Consider the following 25809-nt stretch of genomic DNA (forward strand, 5'->3'; position numbering starts at 1 on the left):
TACTTCAATTATAGCTCACAAACTTCAACTACAAAGCCACATAAACGATGCACATTTCCCCTCTATACATATTTGTAGACGAAAATAACTTTTTGTATTCAATACCTTCAATAGTAATATAATTTTACGGCATTTAGTAATGGCGCGCCGTCCATACAGACATTCTTGACCATGAAAACGAAATACAAAGGCAACAATAAAATCTTCCGTCGAAATAATGAGCGATCGACACGATTATTATGGGGTCAGGGGTCAGATTCTTATCGAAACTGGTCGTCTAACGAACATAATGACATTGGAGATTAGAGAACATTATTGAACGTCTGAATATAAATCGTAAGAAGGAATGGTGTATTTTTATGAAGTGCTGAAGATTACTATCGCTGCTTGGAATTGAATTTTAATGGTTTCGATGTTTACAAATGTAATATTTATCGATTTGTTCGAGAAAGTTAGGTGATTTACTGTGGTTTGAAATATAATATCCGATGTTCATTGTATAGGTTTTGTTATGAAGCTATATGCGCTCTACCTCATCTTATTACCCGTAGATGTAGCACTAACTCAGTCCAATCTAAAACACATCCAAGGTCAATAATCGCCGTGAACTTGCCACAATTTCCTCTATCTAAGTTTCAAACTCAAACTCAAACTCAAACATTTATTTATTCAATTAGACTACTATTTAGTAGCACTTTCGAATCGTCATTACATAAGTATTTTTAACATTTACCACCGATTCGGAAAGCAGTATCTATGGAGAAGAATCGGCAAGAAACTCCATAGTTGCTCTTTTAAAATCATGTCAATATTACATAATATGTAACTTATATCTAACTTATACATAATATATCATAATATGCCAAAGAACTGTCCTGTGGTTTTTACGCGACAACCCTCCATGGGTCTTTATCGTCCATATATTCCTGAATACTGTAGTACGCTCTCTGAACTAGTACATTTTTTATATAAGTTTTAAATTTAGAATTACTAAACTCTTTAATATTGAGAGGAATTCTATTGTATAAGCGTATACCTTGACCCATAAATGAATTTTTAACTTTAGCTAATCGGAAAAATGGCATTTCAATTCTATTCCTGTTCCTTGTGCCATAATCGTGTCTATCTCCTACTCTTGTGTGTAAGTCGGCGTTTTTGTGAACATGCAAAATATTATTAAATATATACTGTGATGGTACAGTTCTACATAATACAGTTCTACATAATATTGTTACAACATAACTGTATCCTCAATATTCAGATTGCGTGTTCTATTCCCATGATAGGTACAGACCAATCATTGGTCTAGGGTCAGATGTCTCGCGTGCTACCGACGCTGTGACCTCTAGAGACCACATTCCTTAACTATAATACACAACGATCCATGATCGCTCCCATTAAACCTAAATGTATTCTGTCAGAACACCATATTTTATGTTGCATGCGTATCGTGTATGTTTACTTTATGTTGTAGTGGTTAAGCCGCTTACCGTAAAGTGGACTCTATTTATCTAATTGTATTTGTATTAGACGTATTTTATTAATAAACTTTACATATAAATTTAAAGCCCTCAACACCGTTGGTAGATTAACGAAAGATCGTAGCATCTAGAGGGCTTTTCGTTATCCCTAATCAGATGTGGAATGGAAGTGAATTATTTATTCATAATAAAATTTAGTTGTTCAAAGTTTCTAGCCAGCTTTTGTATCGCACCTACAAGCCGCTATCAATTCCCACATCACACGTAATTCTATTACGACTGCATCGGAATTCACATTCAATGTGTTGAACGATAAGCCAACAAAAGAATTCCTCTTATTAAAATCGTATAAGTGATGATCCTGATATCCAATACCGATTTGAATACATCTAACGATAATAGATCAACCATCCGGTGGCATTTTCTTTTTATTTATACTTCCAAAGCTCACCGGAAATCTAGACAATACACCCTTAGAGGCGTGGGTCGACAAACTCGTTTTAGATATTCCATAAACGAACAAAACACGATGCTAGAGTTACTAGCATAATAAACAGTGCGTTGCCTACGAACTAATAACTCTTTGTGAACTATTACAATAATTGAATTACCATTTTATAGACTATCTAGGATTTTTTAATTCATTTCTTATCCACAAGAGAAGAACATGAATATCATAACAAACAAAAAGTGCATGATTTATAAAGCTGGGTATCGACTTCGCGCTCCTGGCGCGCGCGCCATGAATGACCGCGCCGAGAGTGCGTTCCGCGGAGCGCGTTCCAAATAATTGAAGTATATCAACTAAGCGCGCCTGGCGCGCGTGGCAACTGTTCCAGTGTTTGACCGTTCATCATAGAAGCTAGTCGTGTACAAGCAGCAGCAGCTTTTGTAATTATACACAGCATAATAAGAAAGAAAAAACAGAAACGAAAAGTGCGTTGGTGGATAAAAGAGCTGTACCGAAAAAGAATGCAGTATGGATTGACACTTTTATTAGATATGCAGTGCGAAGTGATAGAAGACACAATAAAAAACTTCACTTCACTTTGGTTATCCATAATTATTACTCGGAGCGCAACAAACACAAAAAATACGACAAACCCGTCTCCATTGGCGCGCGCGCCACGATTGATGCGCGGTAAAAAACCGACACCCGACGGAACGGACCGCTCCGCGTTCGACCGCTCCAACGAACATTTTGGCGCGCGTTCCAAACTGGTATCCATTTCACGCGGCTGGAGCGCGCGCCAATGTTCGATCTCTTGGAGCGCGAAGTCGATACTCACCTTTACGCAATAACAATTCCAAGTAACTAATAATTTACAATAAAGCTGTGATCTGATTTAGTCTGAAATCAATCCTATTTGGAATAACAAGGAATTGTTGAACGATTAATAATATTTTTTGATACAAAATAAAGGTATTGTATTTATCTACACACTAGCAATAAGTTCAGATATAAAAATATTGTCATATCATGATAGTCGAGTACATACAAACAACCGTATGACTCAAAGGGACAGAGGTCATCGATTTTAAAAGTTTACAGACTTCATCAATAATGTATAGCTATCGATTTGATACTCGATAGCTTATCTTTATTTCATGTTATAATTATTGTATAGTGAAATAAACTTGTCTTGTATTAACGGTAAATATATTTTTTTATTCATTGTGATTTACACTACCAGTCTATACTTATCCGACTAAAATTTAATAATCGCAAAAATAGTCTCGTCCTTAGAGTATGTATTATGTGTATTTTGTTATTTTTGGTCTCGTCTGTGTATTTTTTCGTCTCATAAAAAAAAAAAAACATATTTAACAGTTACTTGTATTAAATTATATCGCCATGTACCTACTACCTACCTTCCTATATTTTAATGTGTTTTAAACTATATAACAATACATCTTATATGCTATTCTATTATCTCATATATATTAATGTTAAAATATATATTAATGTAAAAAGCATGTAATGAAAAATATATTTTTCATTAATTTGAATTCCCGCGCAATCTGACCGAAACATCAAAACAGTAATTTATAATTCTATGTTTGAGTCTAATCTGTGGTAAAGAAAACTTGAAGGTAATCTATGGATCTCACAAAAAGCGCTCGTCATTGTGGATAAAATTACTATTGATCCTTTATTGTGATTTAATTAAGAAACGACACAATTATAAACATTAAATGTTGTTTCTTTATTTACAGGTACGATCTTGTGTTAATACTAAATGTGAAATTCAACTAATGAATACTAAATGTGAACTATGTAAACTAATTACAATAAAACTTTATTTACAGAGAAACTCAATTGTGTTTTGTGTCGCCCAAAACTTGGGAAAATACCTTATAAAACAACATTTATTGTAAGAAGATGGAAAAATTAAAATTTATGTTCCAAGTAAAACCAACAACAGATGGAAAGTCAAACTTTATTGCCATAACCTCAATTGCCACGCAAGATGACAAAGTCTACTTAATCCCTGAAGAATATCAAACAATATCGTTTCATAAACATATCTTAGCCTCGAAAAGCTTCACCACTGTGAAAAATACATTAAAAAAACGATATCAAACCAGAAATGTTTGGATAAAAACTACAGAGGATATTTTAAAAACATATGTTGATGAGGACGGCAACATGATTTTCCAGGACCAATTTCTAGAGGAAAGTACCCAAGAACAATTATTATCTTTTGAGAGTAAAAAGTATTCTGAAGATCCTGTAATAAAAATTTTAGAAAAATTAGTTGAAGATCAACAGAACAAAGAAAAACAAAGTGTAAAAAAGTTAGCCGAGAGATTTGTTATTGAAAAGTTTGACGGAAGAAACTCAAGTGCATATGAGTGGATGAATGTATTTGAAAAAGAATGTACAAGGTTTGACATAATAAAAGATGAAGAAAAAATTGAAATCTTCCGACTATTTTTAGAAAAATCATGCACTGATTGGTATTCTTCCATGATGATAAAGTTAAGTCTACACTCCGAATGGTCAAAATGGAAATCAAGTTTCTTGCAAACTTATGCCAATAAAGGTTGGACATCTAGCAAGTATGCTTTATCGTTCAAGTATCAATCAGGATCTTTACTAGAGTATGCAGTGAAAAAGGAAAAACTTTTACTCGAGATAAGAAAAACAATGGATGAAGGCACCCTAATTGATATAATTGCTGCAGGCTTACCAGATTTTATAACAGATAAAATTAACAAAGAAGAAATTTTACATACAAGCAATTTATTCAATGAACTAGGCAAATTAGAACATCTGGTCACAAAGAAAAAAAATCTTCAAGAAAAAAGAGGATTTAAAGCCAATTAAAGAAAAATGCAGTATATGTGAAAAATTAAAAAAAGGCATACGCTTTCATTCAGAAGATTCCTGTTGGTTTAAACAAAAGACAAATATTGAAAAGGATAAAAAGCAAATAAAACTTATAAACAATTCAGAATTAGAATGTGAATTACAGTGTGAAGACCAAAAAAACTAATAGTGCCGCCATTGATCAAAATAAAATTAGTACTCAATGAAAATATTGAAGTATTCGGAATCTATGACTCGGGGTCTAATGTCTCATTGATAAACTCAAAATTATTAAAGATAAAGAATGAGGATACCGGTCTCTCCAACAAGACAAATTTAAAAACGATTAATGGCGTTAAGAAGGCAAATGGAATAATTACTCTTGATGTTGGCATATTTGATTTGAAAAAAAAAATGAATGTTTTTGTAATAGACAAAGAAAATTTTGATTATGATTTTTTAGTGGGACTAGACTGCATAAAGGAATTTTATCTAGTTCAAAATGAAAACTTGGAAATTAGCCAGAAAATACCAATACAAAGAAATGAAATTGTTTCTAAGGAATCAAATAAAAGAAATACGGATTTTAAGAAAATAAAATCCGAAAATTTAGTAAACTTCAACGAAGACTTCAGTGAAGAAAACTTCAAAATTTGTATTAACCATCTGGACTATCTGGAAAAGGCTTTGATTGATGAATTAATATCCAAAAATAAAACAGTGTTCGCAAAGGACAAATATGACATAGGAAAGGTAACTGATTATGAAGCACACATTGATCTGCTAGTAGAAAAATATTGCAGTAAAAGGCCATACCGTTGCACAATGGAAGACAAAAAAGAAATTGAGAACCAGGTAGCAAAATTATTAGAAAAAAATATTATAGAAGAATCATATAGCCCATTCGCAGCACCAGTCACATTAGCATTTAAAAGAGATGAAAACAAACGATCAAGATTGTGCATAGATTTTCGTGACTTAAATAAAATAGTGGTACCTCAATCACAGCCATTTCCTCTTATTGAGGACCTCATAATAAAAACAAGAGATTGCAATTATTTTTCAACTCTTGACTTAAATTCAGCATTTTGGTCTATACCTTTGCGTGTTTCAGATAGACACAAAACTGCATTTGTGACACAAGAAGGTCACTATCAATGGACCTGCTTACCATTCGGATTGAAAACTTCTCCAGCCATCTTCCAGAGGATAATGTGTAATATAATACGGAAGCACAAGCTCACAGAGTTTACGGTATGTTTCATTGATGATATTTTGCTATTCTCAAAATCTTTCTCGGATCATGTCAGGCACCTAAAACAACTATTTCAAGCAATTAAAAGTGAAGGTTTAAAACTAAAATTCTCTAAATGCACGTTTGCAACAGACTCAGTTAAATACTTGGGTCATGTAATACAGAATAACTCAGTCAGGCCACTGAAAGATAACTTAGTATCAATAAAAGATTTTCCAACCCCAAAAACTCAAAAAAATGTGAGGCAATTCTTGGGGAAAATAAATTTCTACCATAAGTATGTGCCAAATATAGCAATAAAATTAGAACCATTACATAACCTTTTGAGAAAAGGACAACCTTTTAACTGGACGAAATCGTGCCAAAAAACATTTGAAGAAATGAAACAAATATTGTGTTCTCAACCAATATTAACAATCTTTGACCCAAACTTACCTATTCACATATACACAGATGCCAGTATACTAGGAGTGGGAGCTGTCCTAAAACAACCACAAGAAAACAGCGAAGAGAAACCAGTAGCATACTTCTCAAAGAAATTGAATCAAGTACAAAAAAGAAAGAAAGCTGTTTATCTGGAATGTCTTGCAATTAAAGAATGTGTAAAATATTGGCAACATCTATTGATAGGTAGGAAATTTATTGTCTTTTCCGATCACAAGCCACTGGAGAATATGAACATAAGGTCAAGAACAGACGAAGAATTAGGTGATCTGTCATACTATTTATCACAATATGATTTCCAAATTAAATATTCTCCTGGAAAATACAACACTGAAGCTGATTGCCTGAGTAGGAATCCAGTCCTCGAACCCCATGAAAACCAAGATGAACAGTTAAAAATAGTTAACACAATAACACTAGAAGACATCTTAAAAGATCAAATAAAAAATGAATATATACAGTGCAGAAAAGATAAGTTACAAATAAGGAACAATGTTTACTACAAGAAAGTAAACAAAAAAGAGAAAATAATTATATCGGAGAAATTCAGCTTAGAATTTATGAAAAATGTCCATACAGATCTTGGTCACATAGGAATTAAACAGATGCAAAGAATGATTAGCTCAGTGTATACAGCAGAAAACATGTCAAAAAATATAAAAAGTATCTGTGAAAATTGTATAGTATGTTTAAAAAATAAATCAAGAGGACAAAATAAATATGGATTGATGTCCCACTTGGGTCCTGCTACAAAACCTTTTCAGATATGCTCTATTGATACCATTGGGGGTTTTGGAGGTTCTAGATCAACAAAGAGATACTTACACCTGCTATCAGACCACTTTACTAGGTATGCATATATTTTAACATCAAGCACTCAAAACGCAAATGATTTCATCAAACTGATAAGAAACTGTGCAGAAACAGATGAGATTGAATTGATACTCTCAGACCAGTACCCAGGTATCAATTCAAAGGAGTTCAAGAATTTTTTGGACGAAAAGAATATTTTATTAATTTTTACTGCAGTGAACTCTCCTTTCTCAAATGGCATAAATGAAAGACTAAACCAAACGCTAGTCAATAGAATCAGGTGCCGGATAAATGAACGTGAAACAAAAATAGCTTGGTCAACTATAGCCCACAACTGTGTAAAAAATTACAACGAAACAGAACACACTGTTACAGGGTATGCTCCAAAATACCTACTCTATGGCACAGATGTGACAATTTTACCAAATGAGCTGAAGCAGGAGAAGACAGAATACAATTTGTTCCAGGCTAGGAAAAAAGCTCTTGAAAATACAATCAGATCACATGATTACAACAAGACAATTTATGATAAAAATCGCAGACATATAGACTTCAAAATTGGTGATACCGTTTTTGTGGAGAATGGAAACAGACTTAATAGGAAGAAGCTTGATGTATTAAAACTTGGGCCCTACAAAATTTTAGAAAAAATATCAAAGTCAATTTACAGGATAAACACGGATCATAGGAAGTCAGAGTCAAATTTTTTCCACATCTCGAAACTAACGCCAGCCCCTGGCTGCACTTGAAGAGTATGTATGTTAAGCTCATTATTTTCTCTTTGGGAGGGAGATGTAATGAAAAATATATTTTTCATTAATTTGAATTCCCGCGCAATCTGACCGAAACATCAAAACAGTAATTTATAATTCTATGTTTGAGTCTAATCTGTGGTAAAGAAAACTTGAAGGTAATCTATGGATCTCACAAAAAGCGCTCGTCATTGTGGATAAAATTACTATTGATCCTTTATTGTGATTTAATTAAGAAACGACACAATTATAAACATTAAATGTTGTTTCTTTATTTACAGGTACGATCTTGTGTTAATACTAAATGTGAAATTCAACTAATGAATACTAAATGTGAACTATGTAAACTAATTACAATAAAACTTTATTTACAGAGAAACTCAATTGTGTTTTGTGTCGCCCAAAACTTGGGAAAATACCTTATAAGCATATAAAAAAAAGGCCAATGGTTAGTGATGAAGCATGTTTTAGTTTCTGTTTTCTTTACAGATTATTCAATCCAAAATACAACCGTTATGCCGGACATTGGATCACGTACTGAGAGTAAAAAGTTCAAAACTGTTTTTTTCTTCACGGGATTTTCAAATCGTTTTTACGCTTCGAATTCGAATACATGAGAGAATTGTGTAAGATAATTTACTACATTGAATGCTTTTGAAGTGAAAATTGGAACAAAATGCTCATTTAAAAGTATAAAAGCTGCGTGTATTAACCATTATATGTATTATTTTTATTATCAACTAGCTTTCCACCCGCGTCATCGCCCGCGCAGTCAAAGAAAAACCCACATAGTTCCCGTTCCCGTGGGATTTCCGGGATGAAACCTATGTCCTTTCTCGGGTATCAAAATATCTCTATACCAAATTTCATGCAAATTGGTTCAGTAGTTAAGGCGTGATTGAGCAACAGACAGACAGAGTTACTTTCGCATTTATAATATTAGTATGGATACACAAGAAAAGTGATACATGATATTTTTATTCGAATTCTCCAAAACAAATTGACGTAACTGGAGCATTATAACCATTGATTATAACTTATAAATAATTGAAGCCAAGCATTATTGCATGACTTTAATTGCCGTTTAACGTCGCGTCGTTCAGATAATGACTTAATTTTATAAGAAACTTAACCTTTATCAAAACCGTCGCTCTAAATGGTAAAACTATCAATTTAAAACAAATGTAAAATCTGTGAAAAAGTTTTTATATAATATGATGATCGGTCACAAAGTTACTTTGTTTTTAAATATGTATACAGAACTTGTTAGAAAAAATATGTATCAGTTTTTGTAAAACTTGAACAAACATAACTAACAAAAAGGTTGCTTTGAATACAGGCGAATTAAAACAACCCAAAAAGCTTTATAAAATTCTAACAAAAGCATAATTAACAGCTAAACAAACTGTTTACACAACCGAATAGCAACGCCTTATACGCTCAGCTTTATTACGACATTAACATTTACAGCTATATGAGATAATTCGTTAGATAAACAAAAACGTAAGTACAATATAACAAAGATTTGCATTGTTCCTATTTATAAAACAATGAACCGTAAGTAGTTGAGTGTTATGTTACGAGATGATCAGCTTTTCTTGGTAATAAGAATAACTATTTTGAAGCTGTGTGTATTATGATTTGGTCGCTATGTTATATTAAATAAATCATACATACACTATACCGTGCCGTGCGCTGATCCGGATTAACATCTAAAGCGTCGATACAATAGGTATTCTAGGTATAGCTTCCTAGTTGTGTTTTCTTATAGTTATAAAAGTCTGTAGGTAATTTAATATTATCTAATGAAGATTCGTTTTTTACACATCTGAAATTATTAGTTTATGATTAAATTTCTTGATCAGTAATAAACGGCATATAAAATAACGACATAGAAAGAAAACTCATTCCTTGTTGTTTTCATTTTAGTTTATAACGACTACATTATAATAATAATAAAAATATTATCAAATAATATTATCTAGGTACATAAGACGAAATGAGAATTTTGAAGTTTCTAAAAATAAATAACTTAGATCTTATTTAAAAGATTTGCAGATCACAAACACAGATACAGTATCCCACATCGGTCCATTACTTACCACTCAAAAATATTCCAAAAGCATACCAACAAAAAACTCGCCCAAAATCTAGCATGAAAATATCCGTGGCACATTTTCACTGTAATCGGTGGAAAATCCGCGTGACACGTCGGTTTCATACCGTCTCATTAACGGGAAAGCCTTTCGCGTGAAATGAAGAGTTTCTTCTCTTTTTTACTTTTAGAATTAAACTACAGATAAAAGTTTTAATGACGTAGCTAATTCTTACACGACGCGACGTTTATTTGATTTGTCTCTACTCTATGTTTATTTTATTGAGAATTTGTGTTATAAATTTTTGAATTCAAATCACAATACATTGTAGAGAGTAAGTGTTTAAATCATTGACTGATTGTTTTTTTATAGTTCATAATTTATCATAACAAACTTCAGTTAAATCTTAGCACAATGTAAACATTTCTAAATGGCTCTAGTAAAGCCATACCCGGATTATGAAGTCCTAAATGTGTTACAAAACTCAAAGTATTACATATTGATATCCGAACTAGGTCGATTCGCTCGTGTACAATAAATTGAGCTAATCAAGGGGAACATACCACACGTTACGTAGTACCTAAAGACGTGACCAGCGAAAGTGGTTCATGTGCATATTTATAAATGATCGCCTGTCTGCTTGAAGCTAACAATCGTAACAAAAGAAATCTCTAATTGATTATATTTATTAACGTCTATTACGCATCGGTATCTCTCTTTATACTATGACGATATTTCGTAAAAACTTTTCAAAATTCAGCACGGATGTTCGCTTGAGGATGGTGTTGAAAATTGTTAATTGAAAATTTAATGCAATGAAAACACGTAGGTATAGAGGTAAACTTAAAAATTTATATTATGTAAAAAATAATGAATTGAGCGAATTGGTAAGGTGAGGTATGAAATGTATATTAATTAGTAAACATTTTACTCAATAGGTAAATTGATTATGCGATAATTTAGAATATCCAGGATTTACACTATAACCTACAATAAAATGCATCTTTATCAAATATACTAGTATAATTTGAATATAAGTATAAATAAAAAATGATGTCACGTTTGAGAAAAAAAAACTTCGACATTTAAATGTTACTATTATAAGTGACAAAAGTTTTCTCAGTTATAAACATCGGTTATAAATCAACTATGTACTTAATTTATGGTAATTTCAAAACGAGAGCCACTTGTATGAATGTGGCTTGACACAAGAGGTTACTGAGCTGAAGGCAATTATGTGATCATATCAAAATCGTGACAGACTTGACGTTTGTGTGTACAATGTAACACTAACACGTCGTCTGTAACAAATATTATAAACTTAATTAATATCACATTGTTTTTATAGCCTACATAGTACATAGCTATACCTATAGTCACCTTTTCTTTTCAATGCTTATTCCTCTTTAAAGATCTAGAAACAAACAATCTTCTCTTCTACATTAAATATAGAGTAGTTGCATTTCACTGCTTTTCACATGGATTATTTTCCCCTAATATGAAAAAGACATCTTATCGTACCATTTTTCACTGTATCACTGTTTATAGGAAAGAATAGAATTAAATTATCGTAAACGTAAAACGTTCTCTTACAAACAAAATTTTTGTATGTATTTGGAATAGTTACGCTAAACCCTTAGATTAATGTTTAATATAACTAATACAATTGAAGTAGGTATTTCAAAACTGAAATATTTTATTCATATAGAACCTAACCCAGGAACAAGTCACGACAATTATAATGTTCCAATCACTGTCTTAGTGTCAACGTTCCCAACTCTACGCAAATACTAAATCGATTCCGATTATAATCGATTTGATTTATTTAGAGCACAATGTAATAGTTCATTAGTTATTTCATCATTCGAAACAAAAATGTAATCGTATGATATATGAGATGATTAACGTTGCCCAATAAATGCTCTATATATCGTCAATGACAAGCAATCAAATACCACTTAATTAAAAATATCACAGAGATTACGTTACGTTCTTTTTTCGTTTTCCAAGGCTATAAAAATTTGTATTTAGATCCATCATAGTTGATTGCGGGCTCGACCCAGGCTAATTTACATAATTCTCATTTACTTTTATTTAGTCCACTTCGCCCAGCCGTTCCTAATTCCGAGAAACACCATGTGACTGATTCGGTTGCTTAAAACAGTTTACATTGCTTAATATATCAACAGAATCGGAACACCAAAGTCCTTTTACTCTAACGATAAAAGCAATGTAATATGTATCAGATTTAAATAGTCATTTATTTTCCGTCATATGGCGTAAAACAAAGTTTTTTGAAACAATCTTGATCGACCTTTTCATTCATGATCGCCTTGCATAACTTTAGCGCTGTATCAAGCATTGTTTTATTTTACAGCTGGTATAAGATAATTTGCATAATTCATTTATGAAATGTAAAATTTATATCGAAATCAATTACCTTAAAATTTACTATCGACGTGTACAATTGTCTCGTTTGTAAAGCTAACAATTGGGTCTGTTTCGTTTAGTTTTCTTGCGAATAATGTAAAGCTTGCGGATTTGATATTAATGTAAATTAATACCTACCTTCGTATGCGGTATTTCGTATAGTTGAAGTTATCTAAGAATCTAACTAATTACGTACTAGCCACGAGCTCATAGAAATTTTATGCCTTATAGATGCGTAAGGTTGCAAGGTTATCATATTATCATTTCATCTCGGATAAATAAGTAAGAGTAACTAAATAGGTATTAAGGTCAGGCGGGGTTAGTTCGCGTGATCCCAGCTATAAAGTTACTTTTTGTAGAGATTTATTGCGCCACGATACTACCATATAGGGGTCAAAGAGTCGAATATACCATGTTAATAAACCTTAATAAGTCACTCGAGATCGGTTCGATTAGCGGCTACTCCATTTTATACGTATCTCGCGTATTATCTCAAGATAATGAAGTTAGGTTAATCGAGTAATTACTATCTTTGGAAATTAATAGCAGACGCGGGGTAAGAACTGAGAAATTGTTAGTTTCAAATTGCTTTTATAATGGTTTAACATTATTTATTTATGCCTTAGTTCTAAGTACTTATGTAATAGAATATCAGTGTAATTGTCTAACGGTGCATGAAATACAATAATAATTGTAAATGACGCTATCGTTAGTTACCTCGAGACGGTAAAGTGTTGGAAACATTTCTCAAGTAATTAATAAACCGGTCGATAGCACTTTTCTTGGTTTTATGCAAATTTTACGTAAAGAAGCTGCTGCGATAAATCTATTTAACGGTGCAGGCGTATGTATGAGGTATGTACCTGTGTACTTCATTAATTTAGTCAATAATATATTACTTAAACTTAAATCTTTCTTAGTATTTTTAAATATTTAAATTACTTACATTCATATATATCGATCTTATTATCTATTGAAATAGCGTGTGAGAAAAAGTCCAGTTTATATTTCGGATCTCAGCTATGTCCGTGCCCAATACCCATCAATTCAGTTCAGAGGTCTGCGAAAGCGTAACAGACAGATAAACTTTCGCATTTAGAGATCTATTCTTAATATTTTTTATATACATATTGTTTATGATACTGAAACACGAAAATAACCTTGTTAACCTCTCGTAAGATATGTTGCAGAACCTAGCTATGATTTACATATTATTTTATATTTATATAAAAGTCTTGCGCGGCGTTGCGTTGGTCTGTTCGCGATAAACTCAAAAATTTCTGCACCGATTTTCATACAGTTTTCACCAATTGATAGCGACATAATATTTTATATTTATATAAAAGTCTTGCGCGGCGTTGCGTTGGTCTGTTCGCGATAAACTCAAAAATTTCTGCACCGATTTTCATCCAGTTTTCACCAATTGATAGCGACATATTTGTTAAGTTTAAGAAGCAGGTGGAAAACTAGTACCTATCATATTATAATATGTTACAGTTATTACAAGAATATAATACGCACTCATCGTAGATATAGAATCAATATTATTGACCGATAGCTATTTTTACTTGGAAGGTGCGGTTGACCTGGACTCGACAATATGCAGCGGGTCCGTTCCACTCCAATTGATATCGGATTTACAAGTGACATAGTGCATAAATAAAGCCGATTATGTAGGTGTAACTCGCTCTTCTATGTTGCGAATTTTTTGTTTCACATTTACTGTTATAAAAAGAAAATAGACTTGTTATTTGGAGTTTAGAATTGCAGGAAAAAAATTATTTCGCATATTATTTAGGCTTAAATATTATGTACAGATCAACAAACTGAAGAACTTACTACAATAATAGTCTTAACTATATAATAAAATTAAAAGCCTACCTATGTTAGAATAGTAATATAATATTCCTGAATAAAGGGGTGTACATATATTATTTCTGAACATAGCTTCAGTGAAATTAAATAGCAATTATGTAAAACTCATCTGTGTTCGACTTACTCGCGTAATTCAATTTATTTCACTGATTGCTTTTCGCACCCATAATTTTGAGTCTTTAAAACCATCATTAATATAGCTGCTCCATTATATGTTTAATTTAATATTACCCCATTAGCATTTATTACTGTACTGAAATTGTTTTCAGTCATATTGTATAGATATTAGGTTTCACAGGAACTAAATTTTGCAAATATATTCGAATTAATATTTAAGAATCGAATTATTTTTTAACTTCTACATTTCTCACTCAACCTCACAAACTCACATAATCTCACTCTCGCATACTCACACACATAACATTCACACACTCTCTCACAAACCTCACCTGCACATTTTTGTCTTTTTAATTTTGTATAAGTAAATCGTCTTACTTACTTTTATCATTACTTTGTGTTTCTGTTTTGGATATATGAATGTTAAAATTTGATTAGTGGAACTACTAATGTTTGGAGGCGGGCGTTGGCACCTGTGCCGCAGCTTATTTAAGCTTTTATGGGTGCCATCGTGCATAAAGTTTTTGTAATGTGTTGTTGTGTTCCAAATAAACAATTTTGATTTTGATTTTGATTTTGAAGAATACACAAAAATAAATTAACTATATTATAAATCCACTCCTCATTCTACAATAAGTATTTTTAGAAACTAATCTATGTGATAAATGTAAAATTAAAACGACTTTTTCATTCAGAAGTCGATACGTGTGGGTTCGGTAAATAATTTATTCAAGTCCGATAAAATGTAAAAATTCTCATCAAAACTAATTAAAATTTTCAAGATAACTGATTAGTTAGATAATTTTAGAAAAATTTGATACCAAATGGATTAAAATCTAATCTCTCTCATAGTGAAGTGATAAAAAGAAACATGAATATACAAATGTCATTCAATTATTCTAATCCGGGATTTAATAATCCCAATATGGGATTATATTATGTTAGAAATGGACTTTACAGAATTCCAAGGAGCTAATAAGAGATCGATTGAAATTGAATTCCCACTGCAGTGAAAATGTTATTTATTCATTAATTGATATTAATATATTCTTTGTCTAACAAACATACGTGAAGTGAAAACTTGTAGTCCTATAAAAAAAATAACAGGGACGGAGGAGTATAAAATTTAATCCACATCCAAAAGAGTTAAGAGCTCTTGTAATATGTGTTATAAAAATAATGCATATAAGATAAAAAAGTACTTTTATCAATCTCCACTCAATAAAATCTACGACTTGTTTCCTCACCTATATGCTATATGCCTACATCGTAGAAGAATGATGTATCAAAATAGTAGTAAAATTTTATGGCCTACACAAGCAAAACGTGACCCCGTATCTAAAATTGATCAACCAGCACGACTCATATTGTGTATAGGTGTAATATTTTCAAATTAGAATATTATATAAAACGATATAGATTTAATAAACGAAATATGTATCAAACTACAGCGCAGTAAAACGACATGCCTAGCAAAATTTTTTGTACATCTCACGTGTAAAAATACTACAAATTATTTTCTAAAGAAGGAGACGAGATACGGCTGAGAAATTACGCAGTTAATTTTAAGCAGTTTAACTTCGATTCTCAATATTATTTGGGCGAAATCTAATTAGCCTATATCATAAACTGTCCAGTTCACGGGTTCAAACGCTATCGTAAGGTCAGCCAATCCCTACACTCACATAGTCACACTTAGTGTAATGGTAATGGGAAGCCGTGACCAAAACGGACTCTTTACGAGGACAGGCCTTAACTGCGACATCGTGCTTTGGCTATTTCTGCGATCCACGGAGCCTCCAGGCAAGCTACAATTGAAGAAACTTTCTATATTTATTATTTACGTTAACTTCGTGGTGTATTTCGTCATCTTTATGTTGAAAAGTTAAGGTACCTACATCTGGTTACTGGTATTAGATCATATTATATGACTGTGTTAAAAAATAACTTTTAAGTCTAATAAAATCTACAAGAAAGATACAAGCGCTAAGTGAAGTAAAGATTGGATATTTTATAAGTTAGAATTTGAACGTTCAGCAATAACATCTTTCCTTAAATCAGTAAGAAAAGTGGGTAGAATATGGACTTAAGGAATCACAAAGATGCAAGTGTGCAACAACACTAACTTGCCGTAAACACATGCGTTAGACAAAAACGGTCACGACTGCATCCACATTAACGTCCTACGACCCAACAATCTCAGCTCTTTGCAAGCAGTTTAGCGCTTTGCAAAAAATAACAGGACATATATCATGCAAGCCAATACAGCGCTTTATGTTTACGCGCACAATAGTCCTGGATGATTTAAGAGTTGGTTCGTTCAGGACGTTAGGATAATAGTCCTATAATTACGTTCCTTTGGTTTTCCGAATGATCGAATGGCAGTAATTGCTTTTCTGTCGGCATTAAATAAGCCTAATTGGCTAAACGTATGCACACTTTATGTTTGAATGCGATATTTCGATTTTGATATGCCTGCCTATTTACCTCAATTAGAAGGAACGTGGAATTGTATTCAAATTTGCTGTTTATTGCTTTAATTTCTTAATTCTAAACCAATTTATCTAGAGGTATAGTGCAGGTACAATTTGCGTTCACCATAAATATTGTTCATTCTTTCTACATTGTTTTCATTAAAAGCATTTGAAATAAAATAACTATCATTGCAGAACTATTTAACTATAACTCAATTATTAGGCTACTTTCTTAACTACAAAATGGCTTTACCATTATTTAATTCATAAGCTAAACATTTCCAAGGCACCGCCAATCCGAAAATGCAAATAAACTTCCTTAGGCATAAGTTTCATTTCTAGTTAGGAATAGTTGGAAATTAGGTAAATCGAGGTGTTACCGATAGACGTTATATAGTGCGACCGTGGCGGTAGCAATCACGCTATAAGATTTAAGGGCCAAGCCGTTGTTGGCATTAGGGCTTTGGATATTTTAGTAAAGGTTGTGGCGCCACGATTTCTAGACTACAGTCTTCAAATACGGGAAAGGAGGTTAAGTATTTATCATATAAATGTATTTCATGGTTATGGTATTAAAATGAGGAAAGTACTTATGAATGATATGGAGCTGTCTTGGAATATTATTTTAGGTCTTGTAACGTTTGTAAGATTTACATGTTTTGTCTTTAAACTCTGTCTGTACTCTTCCTTTTTTTTTAAATGACGTTTACTTTGTTTAAATGTTGAGACTATGGTTGAGACCTTGTTGAGACTTTGTGATTGATAATCAAAACTATATCAAAACGTCAGACTATGGTTTCTCATCCTTGAACAATATGTTATTCTCTGGAACGCATTATTTATCATGCTACTTTATTTGTCATTCTCCCATATCATGAACGCAGTCAAGATTTACTCTGACAGTCAATAAATATCAAGTTCAGACAAATTTGCGAAAGTAGATGTTGTGGCGGGCTGAAAGAGCAATCCGTATTGAGAGATAAATTTTGTGAAATGTTATGCGTCTCTGCGGTTCTATTGTTTGTTTATACGCAAGATAAATAGAGAGTATCGGAACGGTAATGCAGTGGTTTGATCCCTTGCATTGTACGCGGCTGATTTATATTCAAAGTATATCCTATGCTAGAGTTATAATGATCAAGCGAAGCTCTAAAGCAAAATTTATAGAAATTGAACACAAAAGTTGGTAATGAATTAAGGAAAATTTAAACGAAGTTACGACAAACTTGTACATTGAACAAAAACTGACCAAGGCAGTGACGTTATTCCCGACTCCCTTATTTGAAAAGAACATCCGATGGCATTGTAAATCAAAAGTAGCGGGCTGTAAATCTCGTTCTAGCACACACGAACAGAAAGAGACAGAGAGCCGGTATTAAATCTTGAGCACGAGTTTATCTGAGTTGCCAACTTCGCGTTCTTGTGCCAGTGAACTTGTTCATCTGTTAGTATGTTACCAGCAGATTTTACTAAGAGACGATGCACATTTTAATCGTTACATTAAAACATTTTTTTTTTCAGAATATATAAAATGTGTACAGTTCCTTTATTTCGTTTATATTATCTGTAACTAAATCCCGTTTTTGTCACGTTTTTATAATGTCATACAAATTAAAGTATAAAAACTGTGCCATTAAGAATTTATTGATGGCCATTGTCACAAGTTATTTTTACACTTGATATGTGGTTGACGCCTAACCTTGTAATCATAGCCTGTATAATTTGTAACAATACTTGTTTTAACAGTATGTGACACATGCCAATCATTATTTTTTGCCGATAGCTACTTAAAATAATATTGATAAATTACTTTTTGCCCTTATAATGTCCTTTTGTCTATTAAAAACTATATTTTTTTACACATTTTCGCTTTACATTAGGGATTATCAAAGAATCATTTATTTTATTTTAGTTTAGTAGTAGTATCAAAGAATCATTTATTTGTTTTATTTTAGAAGAGCATTAAACAATAACAATACGCAGTCATACATTATTCTAATCAGAATGCATAAAATTCGTACCAAATCTACTGCCAAAGTTACACGAAACAATTTGTTAGTCGACTCGTGAACTACATTGGCAGGGAAGTAGATAAAACTGCAGGGATTTACAATCTGGATATTATTATGCTTACCGCCTTCGGCATAGATCACGTTCGTTATCTAAGATAACTATAATCTTAGTTCGCCTTTTCTCACATTCCATGTATGGGATATCGTGAAGTTGGCATTTTTCGAATGCCATGTATGATGTCATATTTGCAGTAAGAAATGTGTTGCTATGCTGAAAGCTCGTTCGTACTTTCATTTGCCAGTGTATTGGTATTGATCGCTTGATTATAAAATATCTGCAGCATTAATTATTATCTTTATTTGGTTTGCTTTTAAGTTGGTTAATCTTAAAGAAATGCTATTAAAATATTTATATCGTAAGAAGTTTTTTTTATTTGTTCGTTTAAGCAGGTTTAAGATATATAAAATTATCATTCGACAAATATAAAATACTCCGCCCCAGCTTCGCCCGTGGCACATATTTCGCAATAAAAGGTAGCATATATGTCCTTTCTCCGGTATCAAAATATCTCCATACCGAATTTCATGCAAATTGGTTCAGTAGTTTAGGCGTGATTGAGTAACAGACAGACAGACAGAGTTACTTTCGCATTTATAATATTAGCATGGATATAGATTGCTGTTATATCGAATATGTAGATTGCTCTTAGTTTTTTGTACCCCACTTCAAAGTTATCAAATTCTTAACTAAAATTGACAAATATTTACACCACATTACATTTGTTTACCAAGCACAAAATTAAATCATACCATCTGGAAACCAAGCATGTTTATGACGAGGTAATTAATAACAGATTGTCTATTTAATTTATCGTAAAGTTTAATCTCCCGTTTAAATTAATAATGAACTATTAGCGCCGGTGTTGAGAAAGGTCATTTTCGTGACACGCGCTCACAACCTCTGCCACGATGCTCATTCATCACTTGACTTATACGTTCATTCACTGTAATAGGAGCAAAACAATAAAAGTGTAATGAGTTTTCTCGTTATATATGACATTGGTGTAAGCGTTGATATAAACGAAGGACTGAATTGTAGAGCTCACGATCTCTTTAGTAACATGGTTAGACCGTGATTACAATGAAAAGCTAGTTTGATTACAGAGCTGCTTGGTTTCAATGTTATAGTCAATATGAAGTATTTAATATTGAAAGGAATGAATGAAAACATGCGTTTTATACGTATCATGTATGTCATGGATTCACTGTCATGGATTTAGTAAAATTGTCACACTAAAACTAACTCATTGTTATAAGGCGATTCTCAGTCATGTTAAATGTAGAAACTGGACTTATATCGAATAGGTGATTTAATATATTATCATTCAATGTTGTACCATAAATAGAGACATTAATAGTATTGTATTGACTGCAATATTACAAATTAGTTGAAATATTCAAATTACGATTAAACGCAGTCAATAAACTCTGTTTATAATTTATAATAGAACTAATATAATTGAGCTAAAAAGGTATAACAACAGTACATTTAAACACGGAATATCCATTAGATAGCATTATGATATGCATGCAAACGAGGATATATTTTATATTATAATATAAGGCGTAGTTGTCTTGCTGGCGAACAATAGCAGTCGTTTCCTAACAATGTTCAATTTTCGTACTAACAAGTTTATGGTGTTTATGTAAGTTAACATTCAGTGATAGCTATAGACCTATAGACACTATTTCATTCTTAATTTAAATAACAATCTTACAATTTGATCCTGGCTGTTATACTCTTTATTTTTTATCTGTGTACAAAGGTCGTATAGCGTTAGTAAATTTATTCATTATTCCCGATCAAAGCTAATAAAAAATTAATACGTTTTGACAATTATTGAAACTAGAAGGTAAAGTTACAGTTTACAAATGTATCTATCACCACACTTTAATTAATGCAAATAAGAGTGCGTGTAAGCTTTATATTTACTGTGAAAACATCAACAAAGACATTCATTCGTACAACAACAAACACCCAGCCCCCATGTTATAATGATGTTACGTAAAAGTAAATACAAGAACGTGTAAATATAACAAAATATAATATATTATTAACAAGATTTAATATACTAATTAACTTGGTTATAGTATAATTATTTCGCACTAAAAATGTTTGCAGCTCGTTAAGAAGTGCAATATTATTTTAAGCTCACTTCATCCGAATACAGAATTAGACGCAGACTTACACGACTCGTAATTACCTCTAACTCAAGTGAGAGGAATGCAGTTTATGGTGATACTGTTTTTTATAAGTGCTCTGTGCAAAATTACACCTATTAAGCACAATAGTTCAATTTTAAACTTAATTCTTGTAAGGTATTGCGTTTATTTAAACGAGACGGTAATTCACGAAGGGAAACATTCTTGAGCCATAAATTCATTGCATGTTTCTGATATTGGACACTATAACAGAGCTACAACTATTTATTGCACGTTGTAAGATTAAAATATTGTGAAACATTTCCACTTTTACTAAAAAAAAAATAAGAAATCAATCTTTTTTCTTTCTTGATTGTTCTGTATAATTATTATTTTGATCTATGATCAAAACAAAAGCAAACAGTTTTAGAAGGTCAATTATTATTCTTCTCGGTTTTCTTCAATTAATCGTTTAATAAAAATTTTAAGCAATCTTGTATTGCTCGTATTTTGAAGATTCTCGTTGGTCAATATCATGAAAGTTGGCAAAAATTATACTGTGTTGTGTGCGTATCTACGCACATATTCCACCTCTACTATACTTTATGTTATATATTATATTTATTACAACGTTGACCTTGGATGAGCGGTTAGGTAGTTAACGCTATTGTAATCGACATATATATCTTTGTCGAAATAAATTTTCTCTTTTCCTTCATCATAGTTTTAGCTAGTAACATATTTATTACCTGCCCGTTTCCTGACCTATTCATCACTTAAATTATTGTCACAGGATGACGTCTTTTCCTCCATCATAGTTTTAGCAAGTATCCTATTTATTACTGCCCGTTTCCTCGCCGTAATTAATAATAACAAAAACACCATATTCATCACTTAAATTATTGTTACAGGATGACGTTCACGCTGTCGCTGGTGGTGCTCCCGCTGCTCGTGGCGGTGGCGCGCGGCGGCGAGCCGGTGTTCGACCCGACCACGCTCATGCGGCTTGTGCTCGTGCCGGCGGACGCGGCTGTGGGTTCCGTCATCTACCGCGTCCGCGCGTCCGACCCTGACTTCGATTATCCGCTGCATTTTGAGCTTATAGGTAATATATTATGATCTTTAATTTAATGTATGATATGAAATCCTGTGTGTAATGCTCAATTGTTTCTGGATTGCACATATTATCTTGCATTGAAAAGTAATTGAAATGAAGATAATTTCTAGATAGGTATTGATTTAATAATTAAATAATTAAACATTTTTAACAAAATACTAAATGTTTGTACTAAAATGATGATGATGTATTTTAGTACAACCGTCTATAATTTAACTACTCAATCATTTTATCGTTGTAAACTAAATTGGATCTATCCTCGGTAAAATGACAACATCTCATTCACACTTCCTTGAATTAATCCGATCATTAAACAGTCTTTGATAAAACATCTCTCCAATTCAGGTCAAATGGGTCGTCTAGACATCGGCATAGAAACTCTGCCTTGCACAAGATACAACTCGGTCTGTCAAGCGAACGTTATTCTGTTACGAAGACTGGAGCCTGGGCGGTATGTGGACTTCAGGCTGTCTGCGAGGAACACCAGGGGACGAAGCGCTAGAATAGCCTGTTCTGTCACGGGAACTAATGCTACTACACCTAGAGATACGATATTTCCACATCAGCCTAGCATCATTTTGGTACCTGAGGTATGTACTAATATGAATTGCTTGTGATACATCAATTTTTAGTTAAGTACAACATTTTTTACTCAGGTGTTTACCACAATCGTTTCTTAGGGATAGGCGAATTATAGAAGTAACTACTTCATCAGATTTAAATCATACTACCTATATTATTATCATCATCATTTCAATTCTGTACATATTGATGTATCCGTTATTTTAGTTCATTTTTTTATATCCTTTACTTATATGGTAGACGTGTCAACACATGAGATACGGCAGATGGGTACCATGCAGTGATTGATGATGATGACGCACCGCTTCTAGCGGATATGAAATAACAGAATTAACTCCTACACTATTAAAGCTCATTTCACAGAGCACTAGAGTCGTTTACGTGAATATATAAATGTAAATGTGAAGCGACTCATTATAGACGTAAGTTCGCTCATTAGACTTAGGAACTGGACTGAGAATAAAGCAGGATATCTGGTATTACTGTACTTGTAATGTGACATATTTCAATTTGTTTATGCTAAAGATACATGCAAGTTTATAGACACGTTGCCTGTACCAGGTTTGGAACTGTATTTTAATACACTAAGTTGAAAAAATGGTGAAGGAGATGACTGAAAAAAAATTGTACATGTGTATTTCCTCCCATTTCATTTAATTTACTTTTGTATAAGACCTAACACACCTACGGTAAATTTATCTACCATCATGACAAATTAAATAGATAGTTGAATAGTTAAAAAATGCAAATATGTTCGTAATCTATCTTATCATACATCAGAAAAGCAAAACCAAGAAATAAACAAGCTCCAGAAGATAAATCAAGACTTGTAGATAACACTAAAATTTATTCCACAGGACGCGAAGCGCGGCACCGATCTCGAAATAGTCATAGCGAGGAAGAATCCCGTGTCACCGAAGCCTCTAGAACTGGAACTTTGGGTGAGATGAATTATTCATTCGAATTAAACAAGCGAGATACTATCGAGTTTAATGACGGTAGTAACTGCCTTCGACACGCATTTTGTTGTAACCGCATAATGAAATTTCACTCGGCTAATATCTCATTTTCACCAGCCGTGTATGCCGTATTATTTATGATTTACATGGATATAGCAATACACGACGGGAAAATTAAAATTGAATCATGCGGCGTTATTAGAAACGGATATACGCGTGCTTTTGTAGCGTAGAAATTATTAGTTTTTATTGAATATTACGCTTTTATGAAGTAAAATATGTATACATTCGTAAATGTTAAAATTTAATTGAATATATTTCTAGAGCTATAAGGAACATGAAAATAAATTTCATGAATAAAATAAAAGTAAATTTTTAAGCTATTTTAAATTGCCCATAAAACGTAATCTTAATTTAATTATACAGGGTGCTGTTTGAGCTTTTTATCAGTGGTCAAGCTTGCAGCTTTAATGCAATGATGTTGCACAAATTACGCAGCAATTAATAATAGCTGGGGCGTGATAAATCCCGCTAGCCGTGGTGAATGGCTCGCACCCGGCGTCGCTCGATAGATTGACGCGACGATACGGAAACGACACCCTGTAGATTAAAATGTATTTTGCCGCCACTGAAATGTCGTACGTCATAATTTTAAGTGGCAACACAAATTGATTATCGATTGAACATGATTTGGAAAGGGAATTAAATTAATAAATTTTAGCATGCACTTTGCGCAAGGCTGAGCTTGAAGCGTGGTACCTACATAATATTATTTTGAAACAAAAACAACACCAATTGCCGAAGCTGTAGTTTTCTATATGAATGTCTATTTATTTTTTAACTAATTATTTAATGTATTGACTTTCAATGATCTTATTTGTTTACAGGGATCACCTCTCTTTGCAATACGTCAGCGCCGCGTTTCGACCGAAAATACCGAAGGCACAATATTTTTGGTTGGTCCTCTGGACTTTGAAGCACAATCTATGTATCATTTGACTCTCTTGGCAGTGGTAAGGAAAACATTTAAACTTTACACAAATTTAACTTGTTAATAAAATTCGTAAATCCATTTATGTATCAAAATTCCATTCATCCGTAATCGCCGTTCAGGAATATCTGACGCTACGCCATTTCTCGTACATAACTATAAACGTAACATTAGAAAAAGGGATATTTACTTACCTAATAAAGAGGAGTACATAGCGTATTTTTGCGTAAATTAATTTCATTGATCTTAAAATCCAAAGAGAATATTATTCTTAAATTTCCTGTAAAGCTTCGAAACTTCACAACCGTAAACTCTAAAATTACAGGACCCATACATCGAAGTAGGCAAAGACACGCGCAACATAGCAGGCCTGGAAGTAGTGGTAGTGGTACAAGATGTACAGGACATGCCACCAGTGTTCACCACCGCGCCTCCCATCACCCACTTGCCTCGCCAGGTCGTCCCGGGGGATGTTGTGGTGAAAGTGAGGGCTGAAGATGGGGATAAGGGAGCCCCACGGCAGATTAGATATGGTCTGGTGTCTGAGGGGAACCCGTTTACGCCGTTCTTCAATATTAATGAGACTACAGGTATGTTGGTCTATATGAGTTGGTATAAAGACAGATAATATGTTGATAGGTGTTGTTGATGTACAATTATTTTAATAAAATGAGACTTGGAATGGATGGATGGAATATATTCGATTTATGTGGAGGTCAATAACCAGATTGGAATAAGATTTAATAAATGTATCCCTTTTTTAAAGCGTATCAGTAGCGTATGCATCACCCACAACAATTTATGACTGACATTATTATAACCCTATGATCTAAAAATCTTGTTTGCTGTTCGTTATCTTTTCGCAAAATATTTTTCATCTTTTCTTCGTTACATTA

At 32.7% G+C, this 25809-nt stretch overlaps 1 protein-coding gene across 1 annotated transcript in view; it reads left to right on the plus strand.

The window, feature by feature from the left end:
• LOC123694110 (cadherin-86C) overlaps window positions 1-25809 on the plus strand; it is a 93062-nt gene that overhangs the window by 54775 nt on the left and 12478 nt on the right. Inside the window, exons 3-7 of the mRNA XM_045639429.1 lie at window positions 22176-22369; window positions 22727-22971; window positions 23821-23904; window positions 24810-24935; window positions 25239-25503. Of these exons, the coding sequence (XP_045495385.1) occupies window positions 22177-22369; window positions 22727-22971; window positions 23821-23904; window positions 24810-24935; window positions 25239-25503 (913 nt within the window). The 5' untranslated portion in view covers window position 22176. The remainder of the gene's footprint in view (window positions 1-22175; window positions 22370-22726; window positions 22972-23820; window positions 23905-24809; window positions 24936-25238; window positions 25504-25809) is intronic.

The sequence above is a fragment of the Colias croceus genome, chromosome 8, assembly GCF_905220415.1.
Source record: "Colias croceus chromosome 8, ilColCroc2.1".
Lineage (NCBI taxonomy): Eukaryota > Metazoa > Arthropoda > Insecta > Lepidoptera > Pieridae > Colias > Colias croceus.